General features: G+C 35.3%; 1 protein-coding gene across 1 annotated transcript in view; it reads right to left on the reverse strand.

Moving 5' to 3' along the window:
* Positions 1-15,257, reverse strand: part of BANK1 (B cell scaffold protein with ankyrin repeats 1) — a 193,960-nt gene that overhangs the window by 129,331 nt on the left and 49,372 nt on the right. Inside the window, exon 6 of the mRNA XM_069485451.1 lies at positions 5,693-5,798. Coding sequence (XP_069341552.1) covers positions 5,693-5,798 — 106 coding nt within the window. The remainder of the gene's footprint in view (positions 1-5,692; positions 5,799-15,257) is intronic.

A 15,257-nucleotide genomic window follows, 5' to 3' on the forward strand; every position in this document is an offset into this window, starting at 1 on the left:
GTGAAAATTTGCACTTGTGGGTTGTGTTAGCAAAAAATGAAGTAGAAAAATTTATAATTTTACAGTCAATTTACAAGCCAAATCTCCAATTTACTCAGTCACTACAAGTTTTCATAGTGTATTATGCATAAATCTATTTTTAATTTAGTGTATTTACATAACAGTGATGTGTTTGTTACTAATTTCAAATGAGTTTACATGACTACATTTTCCCATATCATCTATTACTTTTCATTCCAGAAAGACAAATAATCTTGCTCATTTTTTTAACATTGATTACTTCATGGCTTTTGATTTTCTTCTCAGGTGGTTTAAAATACAAACTGAAAACACTGCTACTTTGCAAAACTCACATTCTGAAAAAAACATTAAAAAATTGTTTTTGTAAAAATCTCCTCCATGTTGATTCTATTTGTTCCTAATTTTCTTTTTAAAGAGTAGATGAGTAATTCCTCATTTGCTAGGACTTCTCTTTCTCTGTGCAACAAACACGCTTTATACGATACTTGTCTCCATCCCATGGGTATCAAGGAAAGGAGTAGCACAAATAATTTAAAAACATAATTTTTAAACAAGATTTTTGATACTAACAAACCTTAAGATAAATAAAAATAAATCTAACCAAGGTTTTCAAGGTAATTATATGTCCTGAAAAATTAGTCCACATTTTCATAGGAATCCGTATGCAAGATTGTTCATTGTAGCACTAATTGCAATGATAAAAATTTAGAAACAACATTAACATGTTAGTAGAACAGTTACATATTGTAGAGTAATCAAACAAAATAATGCTCTAGAATATTTAAAATGCATGCCCTAGATCTACAAATATACACATAAATAATACAAAAATTAATATTGGGCAAAAATAACTGGAAGGAAAGAGTATATCATTTACATAAAACTTACAAAATTGTGCCACAATATATATAAATTATGGAAACAAACATATGTAGTAAAAAGATAAAGAACTGTATGGGAATGCTTGTCAAAAAATTTAATTAAAGTAATGGTTACTATTCAAGCGTGTGGAATCACAGAGTGAAACAGAGAAATTCAATTAGATCTGTCATGTTTTATTCATTAAAAAAAATCTGAAGCCAATGTGGCAAAATGTTAAGCTTTGACAAACCTAAGTGGTGGATACAGGTGTTTTTCATATTAATCTCTATATTTCCTGCATGTTTAAATTATTTGACGATATAAAAAGGACAACCCAATATGGACAGTTTGTTCTTCTCCACTCAGGAAATGATCTATTTTGATCATTTGAAAGTAAAGATATTACAAGTTCAAGACAAACCTTAGAGCTACAATGACCACCAGATATGTACTGACTGTCCAGTTACATGTTCCACATTTCATAGATATATTAGGAAATAGTGTTCGAAGCTAATACTTGCACATGTCACAGTGATTATATGCTGTGCTCTTTCGGATTAAAATATTGTTACTTATTTTAAACATATATATCCTGTGACATGCTTTTCTAGAAATTGGCATGGGCCTTACTGAGTTCTTTCTGGGTAAAGGTAGGTAATCTGGGCAAAATAATCTAGTTTCCTTTTTCCTCAACTAACTGCCACTCAGGGGGATCGAACAAGCAACTGTAGCCTCTTTCAAAACAAGATAAACTATTTCATTTTTCCTGTCCATGACAGGAGATTCTCTGCATTATCCAGGCTCTGGAAGGGCTTTGAAGAGGAGTTAGGAAAATCCACGGACCAGCTGCAGTGAGATTTATGAGACTCTGCTGGAGAAGCCTTGAAATTCAGACTAGGCGAGAAGCTCAGAGGGACTCAGGCCACTGTGCCTGGCTGAGTGTGCTGTCCTGCCTCACCACCGCACACGTCAGGGGCGTTCAGACTTTTTCCATGGTGTGTAGCATGAAATGTAACAGCATTTAGCTCCATCTATATCGCGTGTGTTTATATGTACAGCTACAACCAAAGTAGAAGCTGTTTACAACGATGCTCTTCCTTTGATGCACTCTGATATTTTCTCTTCCAATATCTTACACATCAGCAAAAAGGTGCCTCTCGCAGCCCTCGCATTGATTTCACAGTCCCTGATGATTCACCCTGGAAAGTTCTTCATGAATTATTCCTATGCCCTTTTGTTCAAAAGTCCTATTACATTAATACAGCAAGTTCATTTAGAAACCTGATATTATTCTACTCCCAGGGAGAACTATTTTGTATGGAAAATTCTTGTCGATGGCAAACATTATTTTTAAATCAATAACAGACACGGAAGCAGATTTTTATTTCTTATGTACTTTCCATCTTATCTCCGCCCACCCCCACCTCTCCCTGCCTGGCGGGGGAGCCAAGGAAACGAATGTCAACTGAGAAAACTTATTATCTAGACAGGAGTAAAAAGGACCAAGATATGATGACATGGAATAGTAGTGTACATTTTAAAAAAGGAAGTAGCAGGGAACTAAACTCAGAATTTACCAAAATAACTTGGGGAAAAAGCAACGATGGGCAATGATAAGACAAACAGTTTTGACTGATACAGCCTCTGGCTCTACACTTTCAAAGAACCACAGGTATCCATGGGCGATGCTGTGACTCACCCTTAGGGCAGGTCACCATCAAGGTGCACTTTGTCAATTCCTGTCACTACATTCCCCTGATAATGCTCTAACTTGCCATTTATTTCAGCTAAAATATAGAGGACAAATAATAAATGTTTAATCAGTAACACATGTCACCAAATAATTAGAGACCTGTCCTCAGGAATAGACACCTGGGGTTATATTTGATGCATTTTTTTGCTGAACTTATCTCTCAGAATACTTCTAGTGGGCTCGTCAATAACCTGCCATTTCTCTCACGTATTCCCTCAATTAATTTATGTCTAAAGGCAACTCAAACTTCATCAGCCATCAGCTCGAACATTATGAAACACAGGTGCAAGGTCTTAAAGACCAGATACCCGAAGCTGCCATTGATCCAAGACTACAGGGTCATGTTCGTGTTTACCTTGCATATTTGTGTCACACAACTTTTCCTACGTTATTTTGTATTACTATTTTTAACTAGAAATTAGAGGCTGACATTATGAGGATTGTTGGTTCTTTTATAGGTTTAATGGCATCTGTTATCCAACAATACACTGCAAAAATGTTTCTAAATAAGTTATCTGGGTTATATCAAACTTTCCATTTTTAGCTTTTTTTTTAAAAAAAAATGTAACCGAATTTTGTAACAATTTTAGTAAAACACAAAATTATCATTACGTTCTAGCAATGGCTTGAAATTTTCGTATGCTACTAACTTTATAACCTTTGCAAAGAGAGGCTAATATTTCCTCTGTGTCACCAATCAGTTTGAGGATGAATTACTTTGCTGGTCTATAATACCCTGAAGCATTTAGGGGCTGGTAAACTTGGCTGCCCATTGGAATCACCTGGGAAACTTTGAAAACTACTGCTAGCTGGGACCTACCCCCAGATTAATTCATCAGTATAGGACGTGCTTTAAGCAGGGATGGTTTAAAAGCTCCACACGTGATTACAACATACAGCCACATTTGAGAGTCACCACTTTAAGCCCTTGATGCTCAGTGGGAGGTCTGAGGTTTAGCGGAATCAGCTTCACCGTTTTGGTTGTTAAAAAGTCAGACACTTAGAACGTTCCCCAGCCCTACTGAATCCGATTCGTATTTTCAGGGGCCCTGATTTAATCCATTCCAAATTCTTCATCTCTAAAAATAAGGGACCTGGCTGGGCGCGGTGGCTCACGCCTGTAATCCTAGCACTCTGGGAGGCCGAGGTGGGAGGATTGCTTGAGGTCAGGAGTTCGAGACCAGCCTGAGCAAGAATGAGACCCCCGTCTCTACTAAAAATAGAAATTATATGGACAGCTAAAAAAATATATATAGAAAAAATTAGCAGGGCATGGTGGCGCATGCTTGTAGTCCCAGCTACTCGGGAGGCTGAGGCAGGAGGATGGCTTGAGTCCAGGAGTTTGAGGTTGCTGTGAACTAGGCTGACTCCATGGCACTCTAGCCGGGGCAACAGAGCGAGACTCTTTCTCAAAAAAAAAAAAAATAAATAAATAAAAAATAAGGGACCAATCCATTCCATTCTTTCAAACTCTGAAATTCTCATTCCATAATCTAAACAACATACTGAGAAGCACTTTTAAACTTATCTATAATCCTCTACCTATAAAGAGAGACCAAAACCATTTCACCCTCTCCAACTCCACAATTCCGATTCCACAAACCTACTCAAATAAAATTCTGAGGAAATGTGTAAAAACTGTGTCATAATTCCATCTTCATACCTTTGCATGCACTTTCTCTTGCCTAGAATTCCTTCTCCTTTTCTCCCTCCTCACTGGTACCCTATCCATCCTGTAAGGCCTAGGTAACATCCAACCTCCTTTATGAAGCACATGCTGAAAAACAATGTATCTTTTACCTAAAATTCTTCTATCAATATGATTACTTCCATAAAGTTTATCACATTGTTTCTCTGTATTATTACATGTATATTATCTTGTTTCCCCAATTAAATTGTAAGCATTTTAAGTGAGAATCATGTCACATTCCTTTCCTATCCTAAGCTAATACCTAATTTATTGAGTTATATATTGTTAAAATATATATAAGAAGCAAAAATAAATATTCACTAATCTCACAAGATTACTTTCTCAAAACTAGCATATTACTGACTTTTCCCTATAAAAAAAGCTCACCCTTCTGCAGCTTCTCACATATCCAGGGGAATCGCAATCACTGTGCCTTAGCACTCCTACTCTTGATGATAAAACTGCTTTAAATAGCACAGAGACTCTACAGAAAAAAAATCCCTGCTCATTAGTCCTTAATACATCAACACCAGACTTATACTCTTTAGCTTCATGCCTGTCTTATTCGCTGCTATATCGCTACATTAGTGTTTTGCACATACTAGGCATGTAAATGAATTATAAACAGTATTTCAACAATGCAGGAACAAAAAATTTCTAAAATATACTACTGAACTCATGATTACACATGCAAATAATATATAGTCATTGTAGAAAAATGCAGATGCGATAAAATGAAAATTAAAGCTTATCTTTGAAATTGCACAGCCCGAACGTAACTACTATGAACGCTAAGTGTCTGTCTGTCCAGATCATCAGTTTATATGGATAAACATATAAATGCAATTAAATGTAGCCCATGCATTTTTTTAAACAGAAGATCACACTCTACTGCTACATAGCCTGCCTTTTATTGAATAAAGTATACATCAAAACATCACTCAAGCCAGCCAATAAATTTATAATAACATTAATTTCCAGTGGTTACATTAACAGATGTACCAAAATTTATATAATTAATTACCAATCTTTAGAAGATAAAGTCACTTCCATTTTTTTGGTAATTATAATCAATGATATGATAAATAATTTCCATCATAAATCTACTTGCTCAAACATTTCCTTAGAAGATAAATCAGGAAGTTGGTTTGCTAATTGCAAAGTTATGCACATTTTTAGGGTCTATTTACCAAATAGACCTTCAGAAGTTTGTACTAGTTACCCTTTCACTGGGAGTCAGGAGTTGTCTAAATCATTCAATCGGCAGTGCAGCCAGCCATATTCTTGGATATAACATTTATTAAAGAGTTACCTACAGTGGCATATGATCAAGAATAACTATTATAATACAGCTGGAAAATACTTACATTCTTTTTGAGAGGAGATTTCAGTTTGAAGAGGCTGGAACTCATAATACGGTATCTCGTGTTGGAATGTGGCTGTCAGAATGCCGTCAAGCTCTTCAATGTCGTTCTGTTTCCAAATGAAAAGGAAATTTTTCATTAGGTCAGTTATTCAAATAGAAACTAATCTTAATGCAATATAACAAAAATTTATTAGCTGGAATAAATACTGGGTAATCTTTAGTAATATTGGGAACTTTTTTGAAAGAATAATGCGAAACATTAGGGGCTTTCCTAAAACCAATTATCAAGATAATGGATGCAAGAAATAAAAGTCTTACTTTTGAATGAGTAACTATAACTTCACTTAAATACTTAATTAATTTTAGAAGAGCACTATAACAGGTAATGATAACACTTAAATTTGTTTCCATAATAAATTCTGGTAAAATATATGTTCTATTTTAATAAATAAAATAAAATGATGTGTCTGATTCTTCAATTTAAGGGTTAGAAGTGGGATGGTCTTATATAGAGTATACTACTTCTTTGTCTAAGTGAGGGAGAATATTTATCTTGGCCTTTTTCCATCATGCAGACAGAAGCAACTACACAGCTACACGATTTCTCTCATCCAAGCACTTTGGGGGGAGCCATGCACGCATGCTCTTCTCCCAGTGAGACACCTGTCACAAAGACCAGCATTCTTTTCAGACTGTATCATGTCAGCTCTGACTGGTACGGAACCACTCAAGACACAGATGATGACAGCTAGGAGCTGGGACAGTCCTCACGGAAGGGATCGTGGAACAAAAGTTTCTAATTAAGACTTTTGAAATTATTTCCAACTAAAATTAGCTATATTGTCAATATATAGTCACAAACTAAATGACCAGATATTTTTTTAAAAAGGCATTCTTGTTACTTCATTTTTCAGAATTCTGGGTGCAAGTAATAAAGTGGTTTAGGCCTCCTGGATTTACTGAAAGTCCTGCTGAGAAGTGTAGAGGGAGTAAAAAATCTTTTTGTCAACCTATAGTTCCATAATGCGGAAGAAAAACCAACACTCGTGAGCATCTGCTAAACACTAAGGACTATGTGAAGCCCTTAGTTCTGGAACATTAAAAAAAAAAAAAAAAAAGGAGGGAAAATGTGACAACAAGCTCTGCCTTCAAAATATTTAGTCATGCCATTACAGATGGACAAAGAAGAGTCCTAGGTATCATGATAGAAAGTCACCATGGGTTAGGTACAGTGTAAGGCAAAAGGAAACTGCCTCCGTTCCACAAAGGAAGAACTGGACAGGAAAGGCTACATGGAGCTGAGGTTGCCATGCATACAAGGAACATTCTAGAACAAAGAAACAGATTGCATATATGCATAGAGGTATCATGACGCATGACCTGGTTAAGGACTTTAGGTACTTGCATAAGAATACAGGAGAATGAGAGATAAGAAGGAAGTGGGCATGTCTAAAAGTGCCTTAGAAGGCTAAGATGTTTGTCATTTGTCCGGTAAGCAATTAGTAGCCTATAATGCTTAATGTGGAAACATTTACTATGTGAATTAAATTAAGATTATTTAGTTTTCAGCATGATTAAGATTGCTTATGTGGCTGAATATTGATATTGAGTGGAAGCTATTCTATAAATGAAGATGTGACAATTTTAAATTATTAATAGTTATTACTCTTTCATGGCAAGCCTTTGACAGGAGCAGTGGGGGAAACATTGAAAATATGCTTGTGCTTTCTTTATACTAAAGTGCAGATATATGTTTTACATATACAAACTGATAAAAATAATGAAGAACGCATAAAAATTGTAACATTAGTTTGTAAATTTTCTTAAAAATTTGTGTCCATGGCCATGACAGCTCTGCATAGCCTATTATATAGTCATTGGTATTTTTACATGAGAAGGTAAGTTTACTATTTCTTTTCAAAAGTATGCAAAATTTAGTGGGTGGAGAGTGGTGTGGTGTAGAACTATGACACTCAGTTATAAGTTAGGTATAAGATAACCTCTGAGAGTCCTTCCAGACCTGAGATTCTGAGGCAGATGGGAATGCAAAAGAGTAGGACTTCCCACTAGGGAGATGAAAGTACCACTTCTCAAGCAAGGACAGCACAGCATTCTAACATGGGAACTGCTGCAGATGATACTGTTGAGTTTTAAAAATAAAGTAGCAGTGTTTTCAGAATCAGAGAAAAAAAAAACCCACCATGTAGACAAAGACATTTAATAAATTAGGAAAAAATACTCATATTTTTTAATATTCTAGCCTACCATAATTAGCTGAATCATATCACTCTTATTTTCAATTTAATAATCATATTTCCAGTATTATGCTTGCATATAAATAAGTGGCATAGAACACAACGATGTGAAAAATCATGGAAATGGCTGCTAAAAATAATTCCAAAAGGATTTTTCCCCAGAAGACAGTTTAACTAAAAAGAATCTGATTTGAGTAGTCACGCTTCTTTTAAAATTATGTTTCAAAGGCACAATAAGCATGCTTTCTAAACATTGGCGTTGAAATTTGAAAATGCCATAAATTAGAATTTTTCTTTTCTTAAGATAAATTGTACAACCCAAAACATACTTGATGAAATTGATATAATTGCTATTAAAAAAGAAAGATGAAAATGAAATAGTGTAATATTTGTTTAGCTATATTCACAATTATCCTAAGATTTTAGTTAATCAACAACTTGGTGTGAAATTAAGAACAGAAAAAAAATGACAAAATTATATGGTACTATTATGCGGTTTTATAAAATTAAATATATATATATATACACATCTATACATACATCTGTATCTATTGAAGATGTTAGAAAAAGAGAAAATAAAAAATACTAAGACATGAAATAGACAGAAGGCTGGTTAAAAAATCATAATGCTCTGTAAATATGAAGCAAGTATATGACTTCTCCCAGGAGAATTTTTTTCAGTGCTATATGACAGATTCAGGGATTGATGAGTGTAATTTAAATAGTCATTCATATATATTTACAAATCACAACTCTGTTTGAATTTGAAAGTGTTATATAAACTTATACTTATTCCTGATAAACAATTTAATTATATATTTCTTCCTAAAGAGAAAAAAATATATAAAATATCTGTTTTAAAAGGTTATAATCATGGAATTCCACTTCTGGGAAGATAAAGTAGTCATAATTTCACGTTTTCCTCCTCCTAAATGCAAATAAAATTTCCAACTTTCAATAGAAAATCACTTTTTATACCAAAAGTCATCAAGATCTTGCATTGAATGTAAAGAAACAACCAATAAACGCCAACACCAGGAAGACAATTATGTTAGAATTATCCGTCAAAGATTTTAAAGCAGTCATGGTAATAACAGTTCAGCAAGCAATTACAATCTTACTTGAAACAAATGAAAAATAGAAAGCCTCAGTAAGAAAATATAAGATATAAAGAAGAACCAAATGGAAATTTTACAACTGAAAATGCAATAATCAAAGTAAGACCTTAATGGACAGGCTCAACAGCAGAATGGAAAGAACAGAAGTAAGAGTCAGTAAACTTAAAGACAGAACGATAAAAATTGCTCAATCTGAACAACAGAGAAAAAACATACTGAAAGAAATAAATAGCGTGTCAGGGACCTGTGAGAGCTTAACAATAGATTGGACACTCATGGGATCAGAGTCCCAGGAAGAGATGAGAATGAGGGTGGGGCTGAACGGAATGAAGAAATGATGGCTGAAAACTTCCTGAATTTGGCAAGACAAATACACCTATCTATAAGAAAGAAAAGAAAAGAAAGAAAGAAGAGAGAGAGAGAGAGAAAGAAAGGGAGAGAAAGAAAGAAAGAAAGAAAGAAGGAAAACTGGGCAAAACTCAAACAGGATAAATCCAAGAATCTTACGCCAAGAAACATCATAATTAAACTTCTGAAAAATAAAGAGAAACAAAATTTACCTATAGTGTAAAAACAATCAGAAAGTCAATGGCAGCCATGGAGGCCAGAGAGAAACAGTAAAATGTTTGCCAGGTGTTAAAAGACAAGAACTCTCAACCCACAAAAACATCTTCCAGAAATGAAGGGGAAATCAAAACACTCTCAGATGAGGAAAACTAAGGGAATTTGTTACTAGCAAATATGCCTAAAACCATGAAAAAAGAAAGGTTATCTAAATAGTACTGACATAACGATAGAATCTTAGAACATCAGAGGGAAAAACACAGTAAGTAAAAATATAGGTAAATACAATAGGTTTTCCTTCTTCTCTTAAGGTTTCTAAATTATGTTTGATGGTTAAAGCAAAAATTATGAGACTGTCTGATGTGTTCCAAATGTATGTGGAGGAAACATCTAAGGCATTTATATTATAAATGGGGAGTGGATAAAGGGCAGTAAAAGTAGGTAAAATTTCTATACTTCACTCAATCTGGTAAAATGAGGACGCCAGTAGACTACAGTAAGTTATGTATATATTATGTAATACCTAGAACAACCACTGAAAAATTTATGCAATGAGGTGCACTTAAAATACCAAAGATAAATAAATATGGAGTTTAAAAAAAAAAACTGAAGTACACATGAAGGCAAGAAAAAAACAACAGAAAAATGAAAACAGAGAGAAAAATAAAAACAAAAAATAAAATGGCAGATTAAAGCCTAACATATCAATGATTACATTAAATGTAAATTGTCTAAATATGGAAGTTAGAAGACAGAGATTGGTAGATTGGCTTAAAAAAACATTACCTAACTATATTCTCTCTTTAAGAAACTAGCTTCAAATAAACAAGATAAGCAGGTTGAAAATAAAAGGATAAAAATATATACATCATGCAAACGTTACAAAGGAAAGCAAGAGTAGCTATGTTAATATCAAATATGGTGGACATCAGAGCAAAGAAAATGTCTACTATCATCTATTTGATAATCATGGCACAAAAAATTCAGTAGCACCCCAAAATTCCAGAGCTACTAAGTGGTAGAATAAGGAAAGATTCACTGAGGAAGTGATGCTGGAATTAAAATTTGGAGGAGGAATTAAAATGAACTAGGTGAAGATGGTGAGAATGAAAGGGGGACTGGAAGAGTGCTTCAGTTAGAGAGGGAAGTGTACGCAAAGGCCCTGAGTTGACTGCATGGCGTAGTCTAGGAACTAAAAGCAGACCAATGCACCTGGAATGCAGCGGGGGAGGGAGAGGAGTGAGGAAGAGAAGGGTCAGTCTCACAGGGCTCTATGGCTCATGTTAAATTTTTTTTTTTTTTTTTTAAATCCATACAACAGGTGGAATCCACTGAAGTTTTGGAGCAGAAGAATTACATGCTGAAATCTTTCTTTTTAAAACAACCCCTCAGTCTATGAATTTAAGGTAGTAGGAGATGGGCAAGAACCCATGGGGGGGACCACTCTGGAGGCCATTACAGTAGTTCAGGCAAGAGAAAAAGTGGTGGACTGGGTGTTAGAACTGGAGAGACATGAAGAGATGTGATCAACACTTAGTAAGTAAAATTGATACAGCGTAGTGTGGATTGAATTAGCCGGGTAGGGGTGTAGAAGGTATTAAGGAAACTCTTATATTTGTGGTTTTTAAACTGGACTGGTGATGGTGTTTCCTGAGTTAGAGAACATTGAAAGACTGGAGCTTAAAGGAAATCCACATTTGGAACAAATCTTAGGAATTAATGGGATAACTTGCAGAGGGACATTTATCAAGAAAGAAAGAAAGCCTAAGAACCAAAACTTAATAAATTTGAAACTTTATTTTCTAGGTCTCAGAATGAAAAGATTGCAAAGGATATTGACAAGGAAAAGCTAAGGAAGAGGAAAACCAGGAAAAGATGGGTTCGTGGAAGCTAAGGAAACAATTGTATCAGGACAGTGAGTTTGGTCTATGGTGTTAATCGCTGCTGAACTTAAATTGCACAAGAAGAACCATCCACTGGAACGCTGCAAGAGACTTGAGCATAATAGATGTATATTTGTGTTTTGCTACCTAAGGTTCTAAGCTCGATGAGACTACATGGCTGACCTCTGCGGAAAAATTCCTTAGGAGTTAAATTTTCCTTCTCAGTGATTTCTTTTACTCATTTTCTATGTCTTCATTTGGGTTACTGTAAAAGTATGCTAATTTAGAGTTTTCAAATTATACGTCTACTGTCTTTCTTTATCTCCTTACTGATACAGCACAATAACTGTTATTAGTACTGACACCTAGAAGATTCCATGGTGACTTTTAGAAAATGAAAACAAACAGTTTTGGCACAGGAATTTTTCAGTCTTCTCATTTCCAAAGGGTTACCGATGATTTGAGGTTTGTTCCTATCAGAAGCAGATTCTCTAATTTTCTCTAATTATCTTATTATGAATAAGAACCATGAAGAAACACCGTTAACTGTGTTTGACTTGTGCTTTGCTTTTCTGGATGGTTTTAAAATGCTCCTTGTAGCTAAAGATCTAAACCCTCTGAAGAAGTGGGCAGGAAAAGCAGAGGCCACGTGAACGGGGCTGGTCCCAGGCAGCGTTCGCGCCAGTACACGGTCATTCCCGCCATGGTGACCAAAGCCAACCTTAGCAAATGAAAGAAGAAGGGCCACGGAGGAAGTAAGGATGTGCTTTAGTTTGAGATAAATAAAAACGAATGGAGTATTTATTTCCATGGAGTGAGCAGAAAGGATAATACAAATTCGTAAGTCATTAGTAAAATATATTCTTAACGTTAGCTACACATAAGTTAAACCATATGGGGCCCAAAACTAGGCAAATGAACTGAAATGACTTATGACATAAAAGAATTGTAGAGAACCAACATTATTGTTCTGTTAATGGCTAAGTAATTGTAATCAGAAATATTTATTGTCCTCCCAAAACAGCTAGTATATCAGCTGTTAAAGCTTAACAATTTATTTATTTTTTTAAAATAAATGGATGATCATACTAAATGGTATACTCCTGTCTAATTCAATGATTTGTAGCTGAAGTGAGTACAGTTATTAAGTCTGAATGACCCTAATCAGGCATCATTTTCTCTTGATTGCTATCACAGGTAGAGACACAGCACAAAAGAGATGTTATTTATTTTATCAGTAAAATACATACTTCCATAAATGTGCCTTTTTCTTATTGATCCATTCTCATAAGGGACACAAACAACATGAAAAAGTGAATCCAGAAATAAATCTTCAAATTGCATTTGACTGTTCTTTCTCTACTCGTCTCAAACCTTTCATCACAAATATGAAACAAGTAATAAAGCTGATGGGAGACACGTGAACTTCAAATGACTTTCTTCTTCTTTGAAAGGAAAGATAGGAAGAAGTGCAAATAAAAGTGAAATAAAGTCTACATGGAGAGCTCACATATTTGCAAGTCAATCCTCTTGAATTAAGAGTAGTTGTAATTTCCAACATAAGTAGGTAGTTTTCTTGGCATAGAGTTACGGAATATTGAAGTTGGAAGGGACCTTGGAGATAATATATTCTAGCTTCTTCCTCGGACATGAGCAAATCCCTTTAGCACTAAGGAAACAGCTCCCACAGGGTAACAGATTGCTGATTTAGTGACAGAGTCTCATTCCTGCGCCTGCCCCATGCAGCCCTGGTCTCCTACGCCATCACGCCCCTTTCCAGGAAAGGAAGAGGGAAGATAATACGCAGCCTTTCAAAATAGTGGTAAGACCTCAAGCATTTGCATAGCAAACATTTCCTTAATAGCCAAAAGAAAGGAAAGACTAGATTTGCATGGCTGTTAAAAGTCCAGAAGGAAATGTATTAACATAGTTCATACGGAGGTAGACAATGAAGAAAAGTTAACAGCACAAATTCTTGATTTTTCTAGTGTCTTGCACTTCTGAGGATTCCTCATTTTCTTAAGCATCGGATTCATTTATTCAATTTCATAAATAACAATGTATTTTGAGACGGCAATTTTTATTTCTTTACATTTATATGCTATCATTTTTTACTTACTTATTCAAATACCACTAGAAAAGAAAGCAAACTTGTGTTTTTCCCACTTTTTTTTTTGAGACAGAGTCTTGCTCTGTCGCCCTGGGTAGAGTGCCGTGGCATCATCATAGCTCACAGCAACCTCAAATTCCTGGGCTCAAGCGATCCTCCTGCCTCAGCCTTCTGAGTAGCTGGGACTACAGGCCCATACCATGACACCCGAATAGTTTTTCTATTTTTTTCAAGAGACAGGGTCTCACTCTTGCTCAGTCTGGTCTCAAACTCCTGAGCTCAAGCGAGCCTCCCGCCTCGGCCTCCCAGAGTGCTAGGATTACAGTCGTGAGCCACCACGCCCGGCTTTGTTTCCTCCACTTTTTAAAGCAATTAGTGTTAGTTGTAGCCCATGTTCTAGGAACTAACTAACTGAAAGATACTGAGCATACAAAGATGAAAAGCACAATGCCCATGGCTTAAAGAATGTAGGAGGGTGATAGCCTAATGTGCTCTAAAAGAGTGGTTAGAATATAGGAACCAGAGTTAAGAATACTTGGAGGGGATAACACAGGCGGAGCTGATTCTGGAAAAGACCCCTTTCAAAGGAGCTGGAGTCTCCTTATCCAGCGAGCCGCTTGACAGCATGTAGCTAGGGAGCGTCTTAGATAACACTGGTGTACGGTGAAGCTTACACACTGGATGCACTTGAACTTCTTACCAATAGGAGCTGATGAAAAGAGGAAGGAAGGTTTCCATCAACCTTTTGAGGGAGACAAGGACCTTTCAAGAAATTACTAAAAGGCCAGGGAGTTCCCAGTGTCTCTCAGCGGGAATAATCTCCTAAAAAAATTCCTTGACGGCGACAGCTGCTGACACTTAAGCTTTACCTCTATGAGGTTAACCTTTAAGAGAACTATTAGCAGAGAGACTTGTGCTAGGAAATGCCTCACCGTGTAAGAGTTCCCTAAGTCCTCACCTTCTTTCACCCCAACCCCATCTGGCTTCGCACTGTATTAAATATTTGCAGGCAGCAAATCAAAGATTGAATAATATATTCAATATACTAATAATAAAAACAGAAATGAAGTATACCTAATACGACGATAAAATATTTTAATATGTATAAAGTAAAATATGCCAAAAAGATAAATATATGTACACAGCAATACCTTTTTACTAATAAATGTAACTAAGAAGAATTATTTGGTACCATATGAATGGGATCCTAATACTTTGATAATTGCTACATTATTTTAGCATTTTGATCTAATTTTGTTTTTGTGTTGTATCTAGTTGTTCCTATCCAAAGTTAACTTTACCGTTGCCCCAAGACACTTTTGTAAATAAGATGCAAATCTCAAAGGTTTTAATTATCTCAGTTAAATAGGAGATACTAGTATTTCTAACACTAGTACTTGAAATCTAATTATAATCCCAAATTAGGCTTTGGATTTCTTTCATCTCTTATAGTTACTGCTTTAAGTGATGCTCTGGAAATTGCACCATTATGAGGCTATGTGCTGGGATTTAGTATTTATCCAAAAAAGATGAAATGATTTAGGAAGCAGATAATTAAGCTAATTCAGGTACGTGTTTTAAAACTTAATGGACATAATTAAAAAATAAAATGAGAAAACCAGATTTCTCATTATTT

Source organism: Eulemur rufifrons, chromosome 13 (assembly GCF_041146395.1).
Source record: "Eulemur rufifrons isolate Redbay chromosome 13, OSU_ERuf_1, whole genome shotgun sequence".
In the NCBI taxonomy this organism is placed as follows: Eukaryota; Metazoa; Chordata; class Mammalia; order Primates; family Lemuridae; genus Eulemur; species Eulemur rufifrons.